Source organism: Dasypus novemcinctus, chromosome 3 (genome assembly GCF_030445035.2).
Source record: "Dasypus novemcinctus isolate mDasNov1 chromosome 3, mDasNov1.1.hap2, whole genome shotgun sequence".
Classification (NCBI taxonomy): Eukaryota; Metazoa; Chordata; class Mammalia; order Cingulata; family Dasypodidae; genus Dasypus; species Dasypus novemcinctus.
In genome coordinates this window covers 84,545,761-84,568,341 of record NC_080675.1, presented here as the reverse complement: position 1 = coordinate 84,568,341, position 22,581 = coordinate 84,545,761, and the positions used below count along the sequence as shown (strand labels likewise).

At 36.9% G+C, this 22,581-nt stretch overlaps 1 protein-coding gene across 3 annotated transcripts in view; it reads left to right on the top strand.

The window, feature by feature from the left end:
* Nucleotides 1–22,581, top strand: part of SCFD1 (sec1 family domain containing 1) — a 135,342-nt gene that overhangs the window by 9,475 nt on the left and 103,286 nt on the right. For 2 of the 3 annotated variants that reach the window (XM_071213999.1, XM_058293621.2), the window contains exons 2-4: nt 15,519–15,589; nt 17,219–17,307; nt 19,618–19,708. In XM_071213999.1, the coding sequence (XP_071070100.1) occupies nt 15,519–15,589; nt 17,219–17,307; nt 19,618–19,708 (251 nt within the window). Of the gene's footprint in view, nt 1–12,181; nt 12,342–15,518; nt 15,590–17,218; nt 17,308–19,617; nt 19,709–22,581 lie in introns of those variants that run through there. The other variant, XM_058293622.2, reaches the window with a different exon arrangement.

The following is a 22,581-nucleotide window of genomic DNA, read 5'->3' as shown; positions in this document are numbered from 1 at the left end:
ACTTTCTTCTGCCATTTTGCTATTTAGACTTGTATGTCTTACACATTTTTTGTCCCTTAATTCTTCTGTTAATGCCTCCTTTTATATTGATTTCATTTTTCTGGTTGTATCATATTGAGTGCCCTCTCTTTTATATGTGGATATATTTTTCATCTATTTTCCTTGTGATTACCATGGATTTTAAATTTAACATCCTAAATATATAACAGTCATATTTGGTTTGATATGGGCTTAACTTTCAATAGCATACACCTATACTTCTTCTATACCCCTCTTTCTCCCCACCTTATTTTGATGCTTGTTACCACTTATATCTTCATATATTGTGTGGTTAAAACCATGGACATATCATTACTTTCTATGCTTTTGCATTTTAGCAACTGTAGGAAGTAAGTACAATTGCATACCAAACAATATACTACAATAATACTTACATTTATAATTACGCAAATGTTAATTTACCACAGTCTTTATTTCTTCATGCTGCTTTGAACTGCTGTCTAGTGTCCTTTCCTTTCAGTCTGAAGAACTGCTTTTAGGACAAATCTAGTGGTGATGAGCTGCCTCAGCTCCTGTTTATCTGGGAATGTCTTAATCTGTCCTTCATTCTTTAAAGCAAGCCTCACAGGTTATAAATTTCTTCATTGGCAGTTGTTTCCTTTCAGTACTTTAAATCTTTCAGCCTGCTGCCTTCTTGCCTCCATGGTTTATGATGAGATATTGGCACACTCAGCTTAATAGGGACTTTCTTATATGTAACATGTTGCTTTTCTCTTGCAGCTTTCAGAACTCTCTTCTTGTCCTTTGCATTGCATAGTGTGATCAATATTGGGTATATTTTTCTTGATGTTTATCCTGTTTGATGTTTCTTGGCTCCTTGGGTGTACATATGCTAAGTTTTAGAAGTTCTCTGTTGTGATTTATTTGAATATTCCTTTTGCCGCTTGTTCTCTTTCTTCTTCTTTTGGAACTTCCATAAATGCATATTGGTATGTTTGATGGTGTCCCAGAGTGTCTTAAGCTACTTTTGCTTTTTATAATTCTTTTTTCTTTCTGCCTCTCAGCCTGACTTATTTCAAGTGTCATGTCTTCGACTTGACTGATTTCTTTCTTCTGCTAACACTAATCTGCTTTTGAAACCCTACTAGGAGTTTTTCATTTCCATTATTATGATCTTTAATTACAATAGTTGTTTTTTTTTTTTAACGGTTTATTTTCTTTATTCTGCCCCCTCCTTCCCACTGCCTGTGCTTGCTGTCTGTTCTCTTTGTCCATTCACTGCACATTCTCCTGTGTCTGCTTGTCTTCTCTTCTTGTCTTCACTTTAGGAGGTACCAGGAACCGATCCTGGGACCTCTGACATGGGAGAGAGGCACTCAATCCTTTAAGTCACCTCAGCTCCCTGATCTGCTGAGTCTCTCACTATCTCTCCTCTGCATCTCCCTTTATTGCACAGCTCTCTGTAGCACAGAACATTAGTTCCCTGCAGCATGGGCCAGCTTGCCTTCACTAGGAGGCCCCAGGAATTGAACCTGGGGTCTCTCGTATGGTAGATTGGACAACTGCTCGGGCTATATCCATCCAGTAGTTCTTTTTGGTTCCTTTTTAAAATTTATATCTCTTTAGTAAAATTCTCATATTGCTCATTCATTGTTTTCCTGATATCCTTTCGTTCTTTCCCTGTATTTTCCTTCATCTCCTTGAGTATATTGATGATCATTTTTTAAGGCGATCATTTGTTTGCTGTGTCCACATTCTGTTCTCCTTTGTTAGTGTTCTTTTGGTATTTATCCTCTTCCATTGACTGGGCCTTCATTTTCTGTTTCTTTGTTTTTATTATACTTTTTTGTAGCACACCATACATTTTAATATTTTACAGTGTTAATTATGAGATTTATTCCCTGAGATGTCTGTTTCTTGATTTTGTAACCAACTGGTGATATGACAGATATCTTCTTGAATTTCCGCCCTTTTATCAGGAGGGTCTGCCCAAGGCGAATGCAGTATGCAGGATTTCCCGTCTTCTGGGCCTGTGTCTTGTCCTGGGCTTTTTGCTTGTTAGTTGTTTTGGAGCTCCACTGTTTACAGGAGTTTGGTTGTCCCTTCTGTTTCACAGGAAACAGACCTCCCTCTTCTGGGTGTTGAAGTCCAGTTCTTGAAGCAAGGCTTTGTCCCAGACTGTCCACCTCTATAGTTTCTTATACTCCTTTTGTTGTCTTAAGCTGCTTTTGTCTGGGGGGCAAATTCTGAGGAGGGACACACCAGAGATGACTTTTCCCAGATCAGCCTTTACCAGCTAAAACAAGGACGTGGACCCACAAAGTGGGCACAGACCAATTCCAGAGTTCTCTGGGGATGGGATCAGGAAGGCACCAAGAGAGTCTTTCCCCGTCTCTGGCTCCCCAAAGCTGAGTTCTCTTGTCCAGCAAATACACCCTTCTGACCAACTGTCTCCCCCAGCCCTGAGGAGGCATAGCATTCTTAATTCTCCTCTGCCATGGCTCCAGTCTAAGGCAAGTTGAAATAGTGGCTGCTCCTGCCTTTGTTTTTGTCTGGGGTGGCTGGAAACATTGGCCATGCTCAGAGCCAGGTCCCTAGCAATTTGAAGTTGCTAATCAAATGCCATGATCAGTGATTGGCCTTCCCATCCCTCTTGGTGGGGAAGAGGATTTTTTATGTCCCTTTAGTCACCAGCAAGCTAGCCAGGAGTTGGACTGCTCGGCAACCTACCATGAGAGAGGTGGATGGGCACTGGTAGGTCCCGCTCAGAGAGAGTAGTTTACTGTTCTTTACCAGAATTTATCAGCCTTTTCCTCTGGCTCCTCCCTGTATGCTCTACACTGTTCTTCAGGAGTCCGGAAAGAACACATTAATTGTTTCAGATAGTTCCTGACTGGTTAGTACTTATGGTGACTCCCTATACCCACCATCCCCTGGGTCTAATTTTTTTTTTAACTTAAAAAAATCCAAAAGAGATGGAGCCTGGACTTGAGAAGATTAGGGGAAAATTCAAACAAGTAAATTTTAAATTTGCTGATCTTCTAAAAAGTAAATCATCTCACTAATTTTTCTGTAGAAAATATTTCTAAATCTGCTATAACACATGAATTAGGTGAGCCAAAAAACCCACAAAGTACTGTGCCACATCAGGTGAGGTTGCTGTGATACTTGAACTTGTATATTTTCTCAGCAGGACTTAGTTATCTATGTATCTTGGGAAAGTTTAATTTTTTTCCATGGAACCAAGAATATTAAACAGATTAACTTTTTAGTGACTGACAGGATAAATTGGCCATAAAATTTCTTCTTGGGTAACTAAAAAATAAACTTGTATGAAAGTTTTGTTTGTGAACCAATTGAATATGTCATAGATAATTTTGGTTTTTAGAAAGACTGATCTTAATATCTTCTTCCAGTAGACAATAAATTAACAGAACCAATTATCTACTGAAGTCAGTGCAAGTTCATGAGTGAATTTCTTTTTGCATTTATTTCTAAAATACTGCACTCCTAACACCTTGTATTAGTGTTGTACATATGTTGTAATTCACTTACTTATACTGTAATTTATAGTCCATCATCTACTGTAGGGTTCACTGTATTTATAAAGTCCTATGCTTTCTTTTGATATTTATTCTAGTAGCATATACAACTTAAGTTTCCCCCTTTAATGATTTTTACCTATTTTATTCAGTGCTGTTAATTACACTCAGAATAATATGTTACCATCACAACCACCCAAACATTTACAAACAACCTAAATAGAAACTCTGTACAAATTAAACCTCAACTCTCCATTCACTAACCCATATCTATCCCCTGGTAACCTGTAGTCTAGATTCTAACTTTGTTAGTTTGCTTATTATAATTAGTTTATATCAGTGAGATGATGCAGGATTTGTCCTTTTGTGCCTGGCTTATTTCACTCAGAATAATATCCTCAAGGGCCATGCAAGTTGTTGCATGCATCAGCACTTCATTCCTTTTTATGACTGAATATTATTCCATCATATATGTGTGCCGTATTTTGTTTATGAATTCATCAGTTGATGGACACCTGGGTTGATTCCGACAATTGTGAATAATGTCACTATGAGCATGGGTGTGCAAATATATGTTTGAGTCCCTGCTTTCAGTTCTTCTGGGTATGTAACTAATAGGATTGCTTGATCAATTTGCCTTTCCATGATGTTTTGACCACTGTTGCTTTATGTTTTAAGTTCAGGAAGTGTGACTCCTCCACTTTTGCTCTTTTTCCAGGTGTTTTTTGGCTATTTAGGGCCATTTTAACTTTCTAAATAAATTTGGTAAGTGGCTTTTCCATTTCTGCAAAGAAGGCTTTTGGAATTTTAATTGAGATTTGTGTTGAATCTGTAAATCATTTTGTGTGGAATTGACATCTTAATGATGTTCTTCTAATCCGTGAACACGGAATGATATTCATTTATTTAGGTCTTCTTTAATATCTTTTACAATGTTTTGTAGGTTTCTGTGTGCAGGTCCTTTACATCTTTGGTTAAATTTATTCCTAGATATTTGATTCTTTTGTTGCTATTGTAAATGGAATTTTTTTCTTGATTTATTCCTCAGATTGCTCATTACTAATGTTTAGAAACACTACTGATTTTTATATGATGATCTTGTACCCTGCCACTTTGCTGAACTTATTTATAAATTAGCTCTAGTGGCTTTGTTGTAGATTATGGGGTATTTTCAATATATAAGATTATGTCATCTGCAAATAGTGAAATTTTACTTCTTCCTTTCCAATTTGGATGCCTTTTGTTTCTTTTTCTTTCCTAATTGGTCTGGCAAGAACTTGCAGTACATTAGTGAATTACAGTGATGAAAATGAGCATTCTTGTCTTGATCCAGATCTTAGAGGGAATACTTCCAGTCTTTCACCATTGAATATGTTGTTAGCTGTTTTTTTCTTGTATGCCCTTTATCATGTTGAGGAAATTTCTTTCTATTCTATTTTCCAGTGTTTTTATCAAGTAAGGATGTTGAATTTTGTCAAATGACTTTTCTGCATCAATGGAGATGAGGATGTAGTTTTTCTCCTTTGTTTTGTTAATGGGGTGTATTATGTTAATTGATTTTCTTAATGTTGAACCACTCTTGCATCCTGGGGATGAAATCCACTTGATCATCATGTATAATTCATTTGATGTACTGTTGGATTCTATTTGCAAGTATTTTTTTTTAAAGATTTATTTTTTATTTCTCTCCCTTTCCCCCCCCTCCCGCCTGCTCCCCGTTGTCTGCTCTCTGTGTCCATTCGCTCTGTGTTCTGTGTCTGCTTGCATTCCTGTCAGCAGCACCGGGAATCTGTGTCTCTTTTTGTTGCATTATCTTACTACGTCAGCTCTCCGTGTGTGTGGCACTACCCCTGGGCAGGCTGTGCTTTTTTCACATGGGAAGACTCTCCTTACGGGGTGCACTCCCTGTGCGCATCAGCACTGTGCGTGGGCCAGCTCACCACATGGGTCAGGAGGCCCTGAGTTTGAACCCTGAACCTCCCATCTGATAGGCAGACTCTTTGACCAATCATAGACTTGAAATGATTGGTCAAATTCACCTGTGAAGCCATCCATCCTGGCATTTTCTTTATTGGGAGGTTTTTGATAACTGATTCAATCTCTTGTAATTGGTGTATTTTTTTTTCTTTTTTGACTTTATTTTTAGAGAAGGTTTAGATCCACATTTGCAGAAAAATTACACCAAAACTGTAGGGAATTCCCATATAGCCCCCCACCCCTGTACCCACACATGGTTACCCCTATTGTTGACATCTTAGATTCCTATGGTACATTTATTACAGTTAATGAACCGGTATTGAATCATTGTTGCTAACCAAATTCTGTAGTTAAATTATGGTTTACACTTGATTCTGTACAATTCCATAGGCCTTGACAAATGTGTAATGTCATGTGTTTGTCATTGCAGTATTATACAGAAGACTTTCACTGCCCTATATAAGCCCTGTTCTACCCATTCATTCCATCCCTTCCTCCTGAGTGCTTGACAACCATTACCTTTATATCAATGTTACAGGTTCTTCAATCAACACAAGATAACATCCACAATAAAAACTAATCTACTTTGTTCCCCAACCACACACATCCCCTATAATTATTCATTCCCCAATCCTGAGAGACCTGAGACCATGTTTGCTCTGACAGCCCAAGGCTGAGAGGGAACCCAGATACCATGGGACAGATGGAAAGAATTATTTTCTCTGTAGCTGCAAACATTCCCCATTTTTTTTGGGTGGGACTTGTCCATCATCATTTTGTTGGTTGTCCAGGTCCAGTCAGAAGAACTGGAGAGTAGGCGTTGTTCACTGCTCTGCTGGGGTTCAGGACCTAAACTGGCATTTCAACCATTCAAATATTTAAGTTTTTGTGAAATATATTTAACAGGTATATTGCAAATTATAGGTTCAAATAAAAGGAATAGAAGCATCATGATTAGGGGGATTTTGTAAGTGAGTGTGGCAGTTTGATATTATTTATGAATTCCAAAAATAGATACTGGATTATGTTTGTAAACTGGTCTGTTTCTCTGGGCATATTAGATTGTATTAGATTCAGAGGCTTCACTTTTACTTAATTAAATTAAAATTGGGGCTTTTATTTGGCCACATCAGTAGGATGTTGAGTTCCCACGCCCTTGGTGGGCAAACACACAGAGTAAATACAAGGAGAAGGAGAACACAGAGGAAGAGAAACAGCTCATTAGACAGGATCCTGTAGCCCCGGGAAAAGAGATGAGCCTGATAATCTACAGTTGACTTTGTGACGAGAACAGAGCAGCTAAGCCCAGAAAGAAACGAGCCCTGGGGCGAGAGACGAGCCTTATGCCATCTTACAGCTGAGATAAGAAGACCACAGAGTCTTAAGAGGAAAGAGGAAGGCTGAACCTTTACAGACATTGCCCGCCATCTTGCATCAACACGTGGCAACAGACTTTGGGTGAGAAAGTACCTTTTAAGTAACCTTGAGTTGGACTCTTTAGGGCCTTGTGACTGTAAGCATCTACCCCAAATAAATACCCTTTATGAAAACCAACAGAGTTCTGGTAGTTTCATCAGCACCCCTTTGACTGACTTAATACAATGGGTGTAACTGTTAAATTGGGGAGATAGATTATCATATATTCCCAGATGTGGCCAACTGAAAGGGTGTTGATTTCATGGTGCTGTGACCCTTGTCTCTGTTGTCCAGATATCCTAAGAGCCCTCAAGAGCAGTCTTGTTTGAGGCTTTATTTACTGTGGCAGTTAAGGAAATCTCTCTGAGACTTGAATTGTAACCTCTGTAATTTAAGGTTTCCCCCTTTGGGTCAAGGTCTTTTTCCAAATGTATAGCTGACTAATGCTTGGTATTAAACCCTTGGTGCCAGGGAGGCTCATCCCTGGGAGTCATATCCTATGTGGGGGGTGGGGGGGAGGTACTAAGTTTATTTGCAGAGTTTAGCTTAGAGAGAAGCCACATTTGAGTAATAAGGAATTTTCAGGATGTAACTCTTGGGCATTAATTATAATTAAGCAAAGTTTCATTTTTACATCAATAAGATTCGTATGTACGAGCATTAAGATCAAGGACTTGACATATAGGCCTGTTCACTTTTCTTAGGCATGACTTTTATATTCCAGAGATTTTTTTCCATTTTATTTGAGAAAGTAGCAGGACTTCCCCAGGCTGGAAGTTTAATACTTTATTAGCTGCTCTGTGAGCCTCTATCTATTAAAAAACATACCTGTAACAACATGAACACATTCATATCCCATAGAAGAATATTTTAGGTGCATTTTTTTCCCATGTATATATCACTCCGCCATTAATATCCTGTACTAGTGATGTACCTTTGTTATGGATTGTGAAAGAACTTTCTTTTATTTGTGTTCTTAGCTACAATCTTCAGCCACTCCAGAATTCACTGAGTTATGCAGGAGCCCATTTTATACGCTAGCTTTCCTTCTAGCCTCATGGATGGGCCAAAATTTCCCCCTTTCAAACATATTCATACTCTTACTGAAGTGCTATTAATTACATTCACATTGCTGTACCATCACTCTGTCTATTCCCAAACTGTTAGAATCAACCAATTTATAAATTATGCACAGACTAAGCATCAGTTCACCAATCTCTACTCCCCTCCTATCTTCTACCCCATAGAATTGAAAGCAGAGACAGGAACAGATACATGCACACCAATGGTCATTGCAGCCTTATTCGCAGTTGCCAAAATTGAACACAGTCCACGTGTCCATCAACAGATGAATGGAAAAATAAAATGTAGTATATACATACAATGCAATGTTATCCATCTGTAAGGAAGAATGAAGTTTTGACACATGCGGCAACATAGGTGAACTTCGGGTAACTTACGTTGAGTGAAATAAGCAAGACTCAAAAGGACAACTATTGAATGATCTCACTGATAAGAACTAAGGATAGTGAGTAGACTCATACAGGTAGTAGAGTCTGGAAGATAGGTTACTAGAAGAAAGGGAGTAGAGATTGGTGAGTATCTAAGTTCCTTAGAGAGATTGGTATGTAACTTTCTTTTCTTCTAGTGTCTTTATGTGGTTTAGTTATTAGGATGATGTTGGCATCATAAAATGAGTTAGGTAATATTTCTTCCTCTTTGGTGGTTTGGAAGAATTTGTAGAATTCACCTGTGAAACAAGCCATCTAGTCTTGGGCTTTTCTTGGTTAGGAGGTTTTTGATGACTGATTCGATCTTATTACTTGTAATTGGTCTGTTCAGTCTTCAGTTTCTTCTCTCATCAGTATAAGTTACTTGTGTGTTTCCAGAAATAAATATGTCCATCTCATATACATTATCCAATTTGTTGGGATACAGTTTTTCATAGTATTCTCTTATGATACATTTTATTTCAGTGAGGTCATCTATGTTGTCTAGTTTGATGGTATACAGTTGTTCGTAGTATTCTTGTATGATCTCTTTTATTTCTGCTTCAGAAATAAAAGAGATCATAATTCTGATTTTACTTATATGCATCTTTTCTCTTTTTTTCTTTGTCAGTCTAGCTAAGGGTTTGTTGATTTTGTTAATCTTCTTGAACCAGCTTTTGGTTTTGTTGATTTTCTTTTTTTTTTCTTTTTGTTTTTTTTGTTGTTGTTGTTCTCTATTTCATTTAATTTTGTTCTAATCCTTGTTATTTCTCTCCTTCTGTTTGCTTTGGGATTAGTTTGCTCTTCTTCTTCTAGTTCATCCAGATATGCAGTCTTTGATTTTAGCTGTTTATTCTTTTTTAATGTTGGCATTGATGGCTATAAATTTCCCTCTCAGCACTGCTTTGACTGTGTCCCCTAAGTTTTGATATATTGTCTTCTCATTTGCTTTGCTCCAAGATATTTACTGATTTCTTTTGCAGTTTCCTTTTTACCCACTGATTGTTTATAATTATGTTATGTCCATGTATTTGTGAAATTTCCAGTTCCCTGCCTATTTCCATTATTGAGCCATGAAGTCTTAAGAAGAATATATACCCTATGGTTTGGGGATACAGGGTTCTGTATATGTCCATTATGCCTAATTCCTCTCTTTTTCTTTATTGATGTTCTGTCAAGATGTTCTATTGCTGAGAATGATGTATTGAAGTCCCCACTATGACTGTAAAGGCATCTATTTCTCTTTTTAGTTTTTCCAGTGTTTGCTTCATATATTTTGGTTTACCCTGGTCAAGTGCATAAATATTTGTGATCTTCCTTTTTTGGTAGATTGCTCCTTTTATTAATAAATAATGTCCTTTTTTGTCTTTTATAGCAGTTTTGCATTTAGAATCTGTTTTGTCCAAATAATACTACCCAAGCCCTTTTTTGATTAGTGTTTTCATGGAAAATAATTTTCTAGCCTTTCTCTTGCAATCTATGTGTCTTCTTGGATCTAAGGTGAGTTTCTTACATACAGTATATGGATGGGTCATCTTTTTTAATCCATTCTGCCAAATATCTCTTAATTGGGGAGTTTTATCCGTTAACATTCTGTGTCATTAGTGTAAGCACAGTAGTTACTTTAGCCCTTTTTTTCCGCTATGCTTTATATGTCATATTTTTGTTTTTCTTTTTTACTCTTTTAGTTAGCCTTACTAATAGTCTTCCTTTCTATACTCCTCCAAACCTCTCTCTTCTGTCTTTTCCTTTCATCCTGAAGATCTCCCTTTAGTATTTTTTGAAGGGTGGAACTCTCGTTGACAAATTTTCTTAATTACTACTTATCTGTAAACATTTTGATCTCTCCCTCATTTGTGAAGGTCAGTTTTGCTGGATACAGAATTTTTGGCTGCCAGGTTTTTTCTTTCAGCACCTTAACTGTGTCATACCACTGCCTTCTTACCTCCATGGTTGCAGATGAGAAATCAGCACATAATTTAATCAGGCTACCTTCGTATGTGATGGATCGCTTTTCTTTCAGGAGTCTCTCTTTATCTTTGGCATTTGACAATCTGAATAGTATATGTCTCAGAATAGTTCTGCTAGTATTTATTAAGTTTAGTGTATGCTGTGCTTCAAACACTCCTTTTGCCCCTTTTCCCTTCTCTGCTCCCACTGGGACACCCATTAGACTTATGTTTGTGTGTTTTGTACTATCCTTCAGTTCTCTGACTCTCTACTGAAGCTTTTTCCATTTTTTGGTTTCTCTTTTCTACAATCTGTGAGACTTTGGATGTCCTGTCTTCAACTGCCTGTTCAAATCTGCTGTGTAATTCTAGTGTATTTTTTATTTTTTCCAATTTATCTTTCACTTGTCACTTTTTTTTTAAAGATTTATTTTATTTATTTATCTCCCCTTCCCACCTCCCCCCCCATGCCCCAGTTGTCTGTTCTCTGTGTCCATTCGCTGCGTGTTCTTCTTTGTCCGCCTCTGTGGTTGTCAGCGGCACAGGAATCTGTGTTTCTTTTTGTTGCGTTATCTTGCTGCGTCAACTCTCTGTGTGTGGTGCCATTCCTGGGCAGGCTGCGCTTTCTTTCGCGCTGGGCGACTCTCCTTCCAGGGTGCACTCCTTGCGCGTGGGGCTCCCCTACGCGGGGGACACCCCTGCATGGCACGGTACTCCTTGCGCGCATCAGCACTGCGTGTGGGCCAGCTCCACACAGGTCAAGGAGGCCCGGGATTTGAACCGCAGACCTCCCATGTGGTAAAGGATGCCCTATCCACTGGGCCAACTCCGCTTGCCCATTTGTCACTTTTTAATGTGTGCTTACAATTTCTTCTTGTGTTCACTCAGTGTCTTAATATCCTTTTTCTCTTCCCTCATCTCATTGAATTGATTTAGGATATTTGCTTGGACATCTTTGATTAGTTGTTCCACATTCTGGGTCTCCTCCTCGCTTTTTAGGTTGTTCATTTGGGCCATATCTTCCTGTTTCTTAGCATGGCTTGTAATATCTTGCTGATGTCTAGGCATCTGTTTATCTCAATGAGTTTATTCTGTTGGTCAGTTTCTTTGTCCTGCTTAGGGTTTTTAGTTTGGCTTTGTGTTAAGGGTCTTCTTTGACACTTGGTGCATCTTATTCTAAATCTTTAGAATTGCTCATGTTTGAGAAAAGTAAAAGGAAAAAAGAAAAAATAGATGTATTTTTACTTTCCTTTTTTATTAAAATTTAATATATAGAAAAGGAAAAAACAAGAGACACGAGAAAAGATATAAATGAAGAAAAAAGATGTGAAGGAAAATAGACCAAAAAAGGGGTTTGGTGGGGGAGGACAGGGAAGAGAGAGAAAAAGAATGGGGGAATTTAAAAAAAGAGGTCACAGGTCTCAGGTTACAGGCTTCTGGCTAGCCTCCTCCCTGTTAACCATTCAGTCCCCCCTTGTCCTGCCTTTCTGCAGGTACCAGGTTGAGGAACAGAAGAAAAAGAAAGAGGAAAAAAAGAAAAAGGAAAAAAAAACGAGAACAGCCAGACCTCTCTCTCAGAGCACTAGAGTCAGGCTAGGATCCTCCTTGTTGGATGCCCATGCTTGCCACTCACCCTGTGGCCTGCTTCTCTGCAGGTACCCAGGTGGAGGAAAAGGACAAGGAAAAAGAAAAAAATAACCCACAATCAAGCCTCCCTCCAGTCCACAGGAGACCAACTAGGCTTCCTCTTATTGGCTGCTGATGCCTGCCAATCAGTAATCCCTGTGGCCTGCCTCTGCAGGTATCCAAGTGAGGAAATGGAGAAGATAAAAGAAAAAACAAAACAAAGCAAAACAAGAAAAATCCCAATCAGGCCTCCCATCCAGGCCAATGGTAACCAACTGGACTTCTCCTTGTCTGCTGCCCCTGGCTGCCAGTCAATCACCCCATGGCCCACCTTTCTGCAGGTACCAGGGTGAAAAAAGGGAGAAGAGAAAAGAATGAAAAAAACTCCTGCTGGACTTTCCTCTAAGCCACCCTCGACTAGGTTTCTCCTTGTTGGCTGTCCATGCCTTCCAATCAATCATCCTGTGGTCCCAAGTACCTGGGTTAGAAAAGGGAGGGGGAAAAAATTAAATGCACCTTCGTCTTAAGCCTCTAGCAACATCTGGCTAGGTCCCTCCTCACCAGCCGAATCTTGTTCCTGGCCGCTTCTCTGGTGCCTGCCTGGGCACCTTTACCCTGCCCTGTTCACCCATGGCTCCTGTCTACCCTGTGCCTGGCTGGGTACTCACACACTGGCCTGATGATCCCACTGCCCGCCTCACCCCCAGTGCTTGACTGGGTTTCCCCTCCCCAGCTGCCCTCTTCAATCATCCCCACAGCTTCCCATATGCCCCAAAAGCCAGCCTGTCTTGCTAAAGCTTCTGGAGGAGGAGTGCAGCCTGCCATTTTCTACACCACCATCTTCAATCTATCATAATTGGTCTGTTGAGGTCTTCTGTTTCTTCTAAAGTCAGGGTATGTTGATTTGCATGTTTCTAGGAATTTGTCCATTTCTTCTAGGTTGTCTGATTTGTTTGTATACAGTTCCCAATGATCCTTTTTATTTCTGTGGGGTCAGTAGTAATGTCCCCCCTCTTGTTTCTGTTTTTATTTGTGTTTTCTCTTTTTTTTTTCTTTGTCATTCTAGCTAAGGATTTTTCAGTTTTCTTGATTTTTAGTGATTTTCAAGTTCTCTGCTTGTTATTGATTTCTAGCGTCATTCCATATTAATCAGAGATGTTTTGTATAAGTTAAATCTACTTATATTTATTGAGACTTGTTTTGTGGCCCCATATGTGGTCTTTCCTGGAGAATGATCCATGTGTACTTGAGAAAAATGTATAACTTGCTGTTTTGGGATATAATCTGTATATGTTTGTTAGGTCCAGTTCATTTATCATGTTATTCAAGTTCTGTGTCCTTACTGATCTTCTGTATAGATGTTCTTTGTAAGAAGAAAGTGGTGTATTGAAGTCTCCAGCTATTATTATAGAGCTGTCTTTTTTCCCTTCAGTTTTGCCAGTGTTTACTTCATGTATTTTGGGGCACTGTTGTTAGGTGCATAAATATTTATGATTGTTATTTTTTTGTTGGTGGAGTGCCCCTTTTATTAATATATAGTGTCCTTCTTGTCTTGTAACAACTTTTGACCTAAAGTCAGTTTTCTTTTTTAAATATTAGTATAGCTGCCCCAGCTCTTTTTTTTTTTTTTTTTTTTTTTGGTTATTATTTGCATGGAATATCTTTTTCCATCTTTTCTCTTTCAACCTGTTTGTGTCTTTAGGTCTGAGGTGAGTCTCTTGTAAACAGCTTATAGTCAGACCATATTTTTCTAAACCATTCTGCCAGTCTGTCTTTTGAAGAGTTTAGTCCATTAACATTCAGTGTTATTCATGTAAAGGCAGTACTTCAACCATTTTGTCCCTTGGTTTTTATATGTCATATTCCCCCCCTTCTCTCTTTACCTGACTTGCAATCCCCTTTTCTATATAGTTCATCATTTGTGATGTATCTGACTGGTCCTTTTAAAATTTGTTTCTGTATGTTTTTAAGTACTTTCTTTGTGATTACCCTGTGGTTTATATTACACAACCTACATCTGTAACCTACTAGTTTGTAAAGATAGCAAATTACTTCAGTAGCATACATGTTGTCAGCTGTCATTCCTGTTTGCCCTCTTTATGTTATTTTTGTCCCACTTTACGACTTTATATTTTTCATGTCCATTATCAGGAAATATTTCAGTTTTTCTTGTTTAATTGTATTCTGATTCTTACAGGAATTATGGAGTTCTGTATTGTGGATACAGTCCTATTGGGTTTTGCATTTACTCTTTTAGTTACCTTTACTGAAGATTTTAATTTCCTCACCCAACTCCAAGCCACTATCTCCTGTCTTTTCCTCTCAACCTGTGGAACTACCTTTAGTAATTTTCATAGAGCAGGTCTTTTGTTGACAAACTCTCAGTTTTTTATCTGTGAATATTTTAAACTCTCCATCATTTTGAAGGACAGTTTTACCAGATAAAGAATTCTTGGCCAGCAATGTTTCTCTTTCAGTACCTTAAATATATCATACCACTGTCTTCTCACCTTCCTGGTTTCTGACGAGAAATTTCCTCTTAGTTTTATTGAGGATCCCTTGTATGTGATGAATTGCTTTTCTCTTGCTGCTTTAAGAATTCTGTCTTTATCTTTGACTTTTGATATTCTGATTGGTATGTGTCTTGGAGTAGGTTTATTGGGATTTATTCTTGGAGTGTGTTGGCACTTCTTGGTTCCCTGTTACTATATCCTGTCTCAGGGAGCCAGGTGGGGTCAATCCAGAAAGGTGGGCCACTCCAGAAAGGACGTTTTGTGTTTAGGTCATCCAGTCAACATAAACTAGATCGAGTGAGCACAGAACTTTCCAGCCTCAGTTTAATCTCTCTCTCTCTCTCTTTTTCCCCCTCCTGGTGGCCTTTTTGTATACAGCACTTCTCGTCAACTTGTAATCTACCCTGGGTCTCTTCGGATTTGGGTTCCTGTGCCAGGATATGTGTAGGGTTCTGTTGTTACTGTCCCTGGTGGGAGATATAAGGGATCCAGGCTGCTGCCTCTGAGCAGTTTCCAAGTTGCACGTAACTTGTGTGAGGTAGAAGGAGTGAACTGCATGTCCAGGATGGAAATTTCCTACCTGATATTTTCCTTTTTTGTTTGATTCAACATTTGTGGAGTCCTTCTCCAGTTTCTACCCTCCTCATGATTTCTAGGCAAGTAGGATTTGTCCTTTTATTCTTCAGATCTCTGGGGAAGTTTTTTCAGAGATGTATAATGTTGCCATGTTGATGATGTCACTTTAGATAAGATTCTTCCTGAACCTTTATCGTACTATCATCTGGGAGCAAATAGCTGTTATAATTTAGAAAATCTCCCAAGCAAATGCCAGTTAGCTGTTTACAGAGGGGTTTTCAAGGTCTGACCCCTAGCTCTACACATCCAATCATTTGATTAGTCAGCTTTATTAGAGTTGACTTGCACATTTTCTTATTGTAAATAAGAAATGTGAAAGAAATGAAATCCTAAAAAACAGTGGTAATATCTGATAATTTTAATTTTCAGTGGCTTTGAAGCGTATGTTGAATTTCAATGTGCCTCATGTTAAAAACAGCACTGGAGAACCAGTATGGAAGGTAAGAGAGAAGTTTATTTTAATGGGAAATATTTTCTTTTTCTCAACCCTTATTGGTGGTAGTTGGGGGGAATTTCTGGTTAACATAGTAGCGTACTTTATAATTCATGAATATTTTATTTTTAGTTAACATGGCATATTATTATTTGGCATATATATGAATATATTCATGGAATGGCATATGAATATTTTTGATAAACATTTCGTAGAGTGAGGTAGGTGATGAGATAGTAATGTTCATTTAAGGGAGCCACCTCTTTTCTTGAATGGCGTCACACTGCTGGCTCCTTACTTTGTTGATGCCTCAGTCTTTAGCTTTACATATCCAGACTTTGGATTTTGCAAGTTTGCTCAGAGTTGGTCAGACCACAAAGCCATTCATAGACATTCTTTTGAGAGATCCTAGAGAATCTTTGCAAATTCCTATTCTTTATTTGCTTACAATAATTATACATTTCTCTCTTCATAAGAAATAAGACCAAATCAAGTTGTTTAGAATTTGGGATGTTTTGAAAACTGTCATGGTTTCTTATAAGCCCTGTGTGTTCATTCTGAAGGTGATTAAAGTTATTATATCTATATCAAATTCATAATTTATGTTTCAGAGGCTCCCTAATTTTTCCTTACTCCTGTATCTTTGTGGGTGTCTTATTTCCCCAAACTGTACTTGTTTGTTTGTTTCTAAAGGTCTATATTGAACCTTCAAATTAAATAGCTTAAGAATTTCTTGGGTATGGATTTGTGCCAGATACTTTCCCACCTCATTACATTTATATCACAGGACTCATAATACAGCGATTTAAAGGGGCAAGAATTTTGAGAGATGCAACATCTAACCTCTCAAAACTCAAGCAGAAAGATTTTTAGCTTTAAAGGAAATCTTGGCATTCAAGAAAATCATATCCTTATGACATCTTCTCGGATTAGCATTTTCTTATTCCATAAAGAATTATTGAGGTAGTTGTGAAAAACCCTTATTAAGTTGAACAGTCTCTTTTGTTTTCCTTAACTCTAAAACTAATTTCAAGTTAGAAGATCCTATTGACATCCTTAGGCTTCCTCAAAGGTGTCAGTTTTAATCCTTTTAGAATCTGAGGTATGAATTTGATAGAATAAGACTTGCACATGCTCTGTGGACCTTTTAAAGGAAGTATTAATCTGAGATGTTCTAATTACTAAATTTTCTTTACAGTTATGGAGCTTTTAACTTACTAGTTTTGAAGGTAGATATTTTTTACTCTGTTTTTGGAAAGGATGCATGTGAACAGGAAAAGAAGTTGGGGGAATGCATCTCAGTTTGCTATACGTTCAAAGTCCTTAATTATAGTTTAAGATGAAGATTTTATAGTCTAGTTTTTTTTTTTTTTAACCTAGAAATAGAGTATTTTATAAGAAGATACTTCTGTAATTATTGATTTACTTTAGCTAAGTAGTAATGGTTTTTAAGAACGTATTGCTGCATGGACGTACATTTTGGTAAATAATGATGGAAAATATTCAGATAAGGATAAGAATTCAGTATATGTGATTTATTAAAATACAATTTACTTCAGCATTGCATTAATGTGCCTTTCCTATTGGCTGTTTACTGATAATGATATTTTAAGAACACATGGTTGTTTTTAAATAGGTGCTCATTTATGACCGATTTGGCCAAGATATAATTTCTCCTCTGCTATCAGTGAAGGAACTGAGAGACATGGGAATCACTCTGCATCTGTGAGTTTGAATACAATTTTAATAATGACATTTATTTTAGGTTATATTATTAAAGATTTATTTGGCCACTCTGAAACCAAATGATTAAGGGATATTTATAGAGAAACGTAGTGTTAGGTTACAATACTTGTATAAAACAGCATTTTCCCCATATCTTCTTTTATTCATCCCTTTATTTCCAAAGTTAAAAGTAATTGTCAGTCTAAAGACCTTATGACTTCAGAATTTAAATTTTCTCTCTGTGTCTTTTGCTACAGAATTGGTTTGTTCTCTATGTACATGAAAAGAACTGATAATTGTAAGATTCCCTCCGACTCTAAAGTAATTTATATTCCTTTAATTTAAATACACTTTTTAAAATGAATTTCTAAATTAGTTTATCTATAATATGAAAAATACAAGTAACTGAAGTAATGAGTGTTAAAGTAATCACCACAGGAAGCTATCCTTATTGAGTTTGTTTTAATTGTATTGCTTCTGATATGTTTGGTAAAAATAAAACAAATGAATTGTATTACTTTATACAACACTTAGAGGAAGTAGAATTGCCTAGTAGAACATTTGGAAAGGGCTGTATCTGATTTTCAATGTGCAACATATCAGAAGTTGGTGTGATCAACTTAAATTCAATTTTATAATGAATATTTGTTTACAACTAATAGAATGTTATATTGCATCATTTCCAAGATTTACTTATTTACATTTCTGAAATTAGGATCTGTCTTACATTTGATGGCATATCATAGTTTGGTGGTATTTTTCTTCCTCAGTGGTATTTAGAGTAGTATGTTTTTAAAATTGATTGTACCTTAGATTCAGTGAAAAATAGTATTTGACAGGTTTTTGGCTTTCATTTTATGCCAGACTTAAAACAAATTTGCTGTTGATATCACCTGTTAATTCGTATGGACTGTACTGAAGTTTAATGAAATGCCATCCTTGGAAGAAATGGTTTTTAATAAGCATAGATTGTTGTTGACACCATACTGTTTAACTCCTTTCTTTTACTAATGAAAAGACAATCTTTAGTGAGCGTGATTGTCCCAAGATTATATAACTAGTTAACAGCAGAGCTGTGGCCAGATTGCTTGACCACTAATTCTATTCTGTTTGTCTACTGAACCATAATAATAGCTCAGTAATAATGACTAAGAGGAGAAGTGAGGTCTACCTTGGTACTTCCTTAAGAGGTAACAGAATGGTTGGCCAGTTTTAGAGGCATGGAACCTCTCTGCCTACTGTTGCTGTTGCCACCAGAACATGGAAAGATTACACAGTTACTATTGTGAACTCTGTGCAGCATACCTCTGACCGCTCTTCCCTATTTGCTGGGGATTACTGCATTGGTTACTTTATGCTCTGAAAGCTGGTTAGGCTTATTTGTAGGAAATAATAATTACATGTTTCCAGAAGATGAAATGGTGATTGTAGCCCTGTAGGTATCTGGACAGCCAGCATAAGAGGACAACAACCCATGAGTACCATCACATTATAAATCCTTTGTTGTCAGTAGCAGCATCCAAACAAATGGAAAGAAGATCTTAAGTACAGGTCCACTGACAACGTGTGCCTCTTTCACTCTCTTCTTGATTATAAAAGAATGCTTGGAGAGAGGTAAATATTATAGAAAAGAATTTTAGTCGTATTTCTGATAAAAACATGGTAAAAGTCTTACCATGAAGAATGAAGACTTTTATGATTTTATATCGAGATATATTTATGAAAATGTTCCCTGAATTATAAAAAGAGAAAAATATCATGTGATCTCATCTATGAGATCCTTAGATGATCCTAGATGATCTCTTGCATAGTCTCTTATGAATACATAAAAATAAATTATGTCTAGGTTTCAAGGAAGCATGCATATATTGTTCATTTAAGAACATAAGTTCAATTTCATATATGGTTACTTTTTTTCATTCCAAGAAAGTCTGTTTTCCCTCTTTGAAAGCTGTATTATCCACCTCCTCTGATATTTCTATTAAAAATGGGAATAAAATTGATTTTGAATGTACTTTAACTCTCATTCAAGGATAATGTTGGTGAAAGAATATATCTGACCATAAAAGGTATTTAAGAATAAGACAAGTGGAGTGGAATAGATGAAGACTAAGAAATATTAGGATCTTAGTAATAAATATTAATATGATATAAGGAAGATATCTGGATTAATTAACTGTAATTAATTGTAACAAAGGCTTTTAAGAGCTCTGGTCACTGTCCTTGAGCTGGTGAACTTCCAGTTTGAGAAATACTGTTTTAAACTCTTTTCAGATAAGTGAAAAAAAGAAAGTATGTTTTGTCTTGTAGGCTTTTGCACTCTGATCGAGATCCTATTCCAGATGTTCCTGCAGTGTACTTTGTAATGCCAACTGAAGAAAATATTGACAGAATGTGCCAGGTATTGAGGCTTCTTATTTTTCCAGGTTCTTGAATATGAAACAGTTTTTTTTTAGAAAATCTTAAGATGTCCAGTGTTGTTAAAAATCAGAAATTGGGGAGCAGATATGGCTCAAGCAGTTGATCGCCCACCTCCCACATGAGAGGTACAGTTTTGGTTCCTGATACCTCCTGAAAAAAACAAAAAACAAGCAAAACAAACAAAAAACCAATTCAGGGAAGTCAATGTGGCTCAGGGGCTGAGCACCGGCTTCCCACATGCAAGGTCCCAGGTTCAATCCCTGGTCCCCAGTACTGCGAGAAAGAATCAGAAATTACCTTACCCGCTTTCCCACTTTGATTTTTTCAGTCTATCTTCAAATTTAAGTAGTTTTAAATTTTTTAAAATTTGTGACTGAGGGAGCATTATATCAGTTAAGACTAAACCTGACTAGGAAAAACAGATAACCTAATAGCTGCTTAAAAATAGCATTTTATTTTTCTAAAATAATAGAAGTCTGAGTATAGGAGGTCCAAGCTGGTGCAGTAGCTCTATAATGTCATCAGAGACCCAGGTTCTTTCTATCTTTTTTCATCCGCTGTCTTTAGTTTGTTGGTTTTCATTGTCTGTGTGTTGCTTCATGGATGCAAGGTTGCAGCTGCAGCTATAGATACTATATATATGTTCAAGGAAGAAAGAAAGAGGAAATGGACTGTTCTGGTCCTATTTCTTTTTTTTTTTTTTAAGATATATTTGTTTATCCCACCCTTCCCCATTGTTTGTGCATGTTGTCTGCCTTTTGTATTCATTCACTATGTGCCCTCTTTGTCTGCTTGTCTTCTTTTTCGGAGACACTGGGAATGGAACCTGGTACCTCCCATGTGGGAGAGAGGTGCCCAGTTACTTGACCCATATCTCCTTCCTGTTTGTTGTGTCTCCCATTGTGTTTCTTCATTGTGTCTCCTTGTTGCATCATCTGTTGCATCATCTTACTGTGTCAGCTCACTGTCTTGCTCATTTTCTTTAGGAGGCCCTGGGAACCGAACCCAGGACTTCCCATGTGGTAGACAGGCACCCAAACACTTGAGCCACATCTGCTTCCCATTTGATGCTATTTTACGTGAAATTTTTTTCTTAATTTCATTTTCAGGATTATTCATTGCAACTGTACAGAAATAAAATTGGATTTTGTAGATTGTCTTATATCCCTGAATCCTTGCTGAACTTGTATATTAGTTCTAATAGTTTTCTAATGGATTCTTTAAGATTTCCTATATATAAGACCTTGTCATCTGCAAATATTGATAGTTATACTTCTTCCTTTCCAATCTTGATTATTTTTATTTAATGGACTAAAACTTCCAGTACAATGTTGAATAGAAGTGGTGAGAGCAGCCACCCCTGTCTTATTCCTGACCTTAGAGGGAAGAGGAACATCTTTTTTTTCTTTTCAATGTTAGCAATCAGTTTTCATAGATGCCCTTTATCTGATTGAGGAAGTTCCATTCCATTTCTCCTTTTTTGAATGTTTTGATCATGAAAATGTATTGCATTTTGTCAAATAACCTTTTCTGCATCTATCAAGATGATCATGTGGTTTCTGTTGTATATTCTATTCATATGGTGTATTACGTTAGTTGATTTTCACATACTAAAACAACCTTTGCATTCCTGGGATAAATCCCATTTGGTCATGATGTATAATTCTTTTTTTATGTTTATGGGCTTGATTTGCTAATATTTCATTCAGGAATTTTATGTCTATATTTATAAGAGATACTGGACTACAGTTTTCTTGTGATACCTTTGTATGTTTTGGTGTAAAGTTAAAGCTGACCTCATAGAATGAGTTTTCTTTGTGCATAGTTTTTTCTTCGTTTCTTTTCTAATTATTACTGATTGAATTTCTTTACTTGTAATATGACTATTCAGATTTTCTATTTTTTCTTGAATAAGTTTTGGTAGTTTCTGTCTTTCTAAGAATTTGTCCGTTTCATCTGTTGTCTAATTTATTGACATACAGTTTTCCTATTGTAGAGTCAGTAGATATATCCACTCTTTCATTTCTGTTTCAAAAATAATTTGAGTCCTCTCTCTGAATTTCTTGGTCTTTCTAGCCAGACATGGCAATTTTGTTTATTTTCTTCTCCCAAAGAACCAACTTTTTGTTTAATTTTCCCGTTTTCCTATTCTCTATTTCATTATTTTCTTCTCTATTCTTCCTTATTTTCTTCTTTCTGTTTGCTTTAGGTTCAGTTTGTTCTTTTTATTCCAGGAATTTACAGCTGTAAATTGTTCTCTAAGCACTATCTTATCTGCATTCCATACATTTTGGGTTATTGTGGCTTCATAATCATTTTTAAATAGTTTCTAATTTCCTTTGTGATTTTTTTCTTTGACCCATTTGTTATTTAGGCATGTCTTGTTTAACTTAACACATATTTGTGAGTTTCCATATTCCTTCTCTTATTAAGTTATTTTATTTTATTTTTAAAGAAGCTTTAGATTATATAAATGTTACATTGAACATATAGGGGATTTCCATATACTCTACCCCATCCCCCTTCCACACTTTTCTCCATTAACCACATCTTTCATTAGTACCGTCCATTTATTACAATTGGGGAACACTATTTGAAGATTGCTACTAACCATGGTCAATAGTTTACATTATAGCTTATACTTTGCACCACACATTTTTACAGATTTTGACAAAATGTGTAATGGGTTGTATCTGTCATTGCAGTGTCATGTAGAAGAGTGCCAGTGTCCCAAAAATGCCCCATATTACACCTATTCTTCCCTCTCCCTCCCCTCAGAATCTCTGGTGACCACTGCCATTATATCAATGTTACAGGTTCCTCCATTGCTAGAATATTAAGTCTACTTTAGTC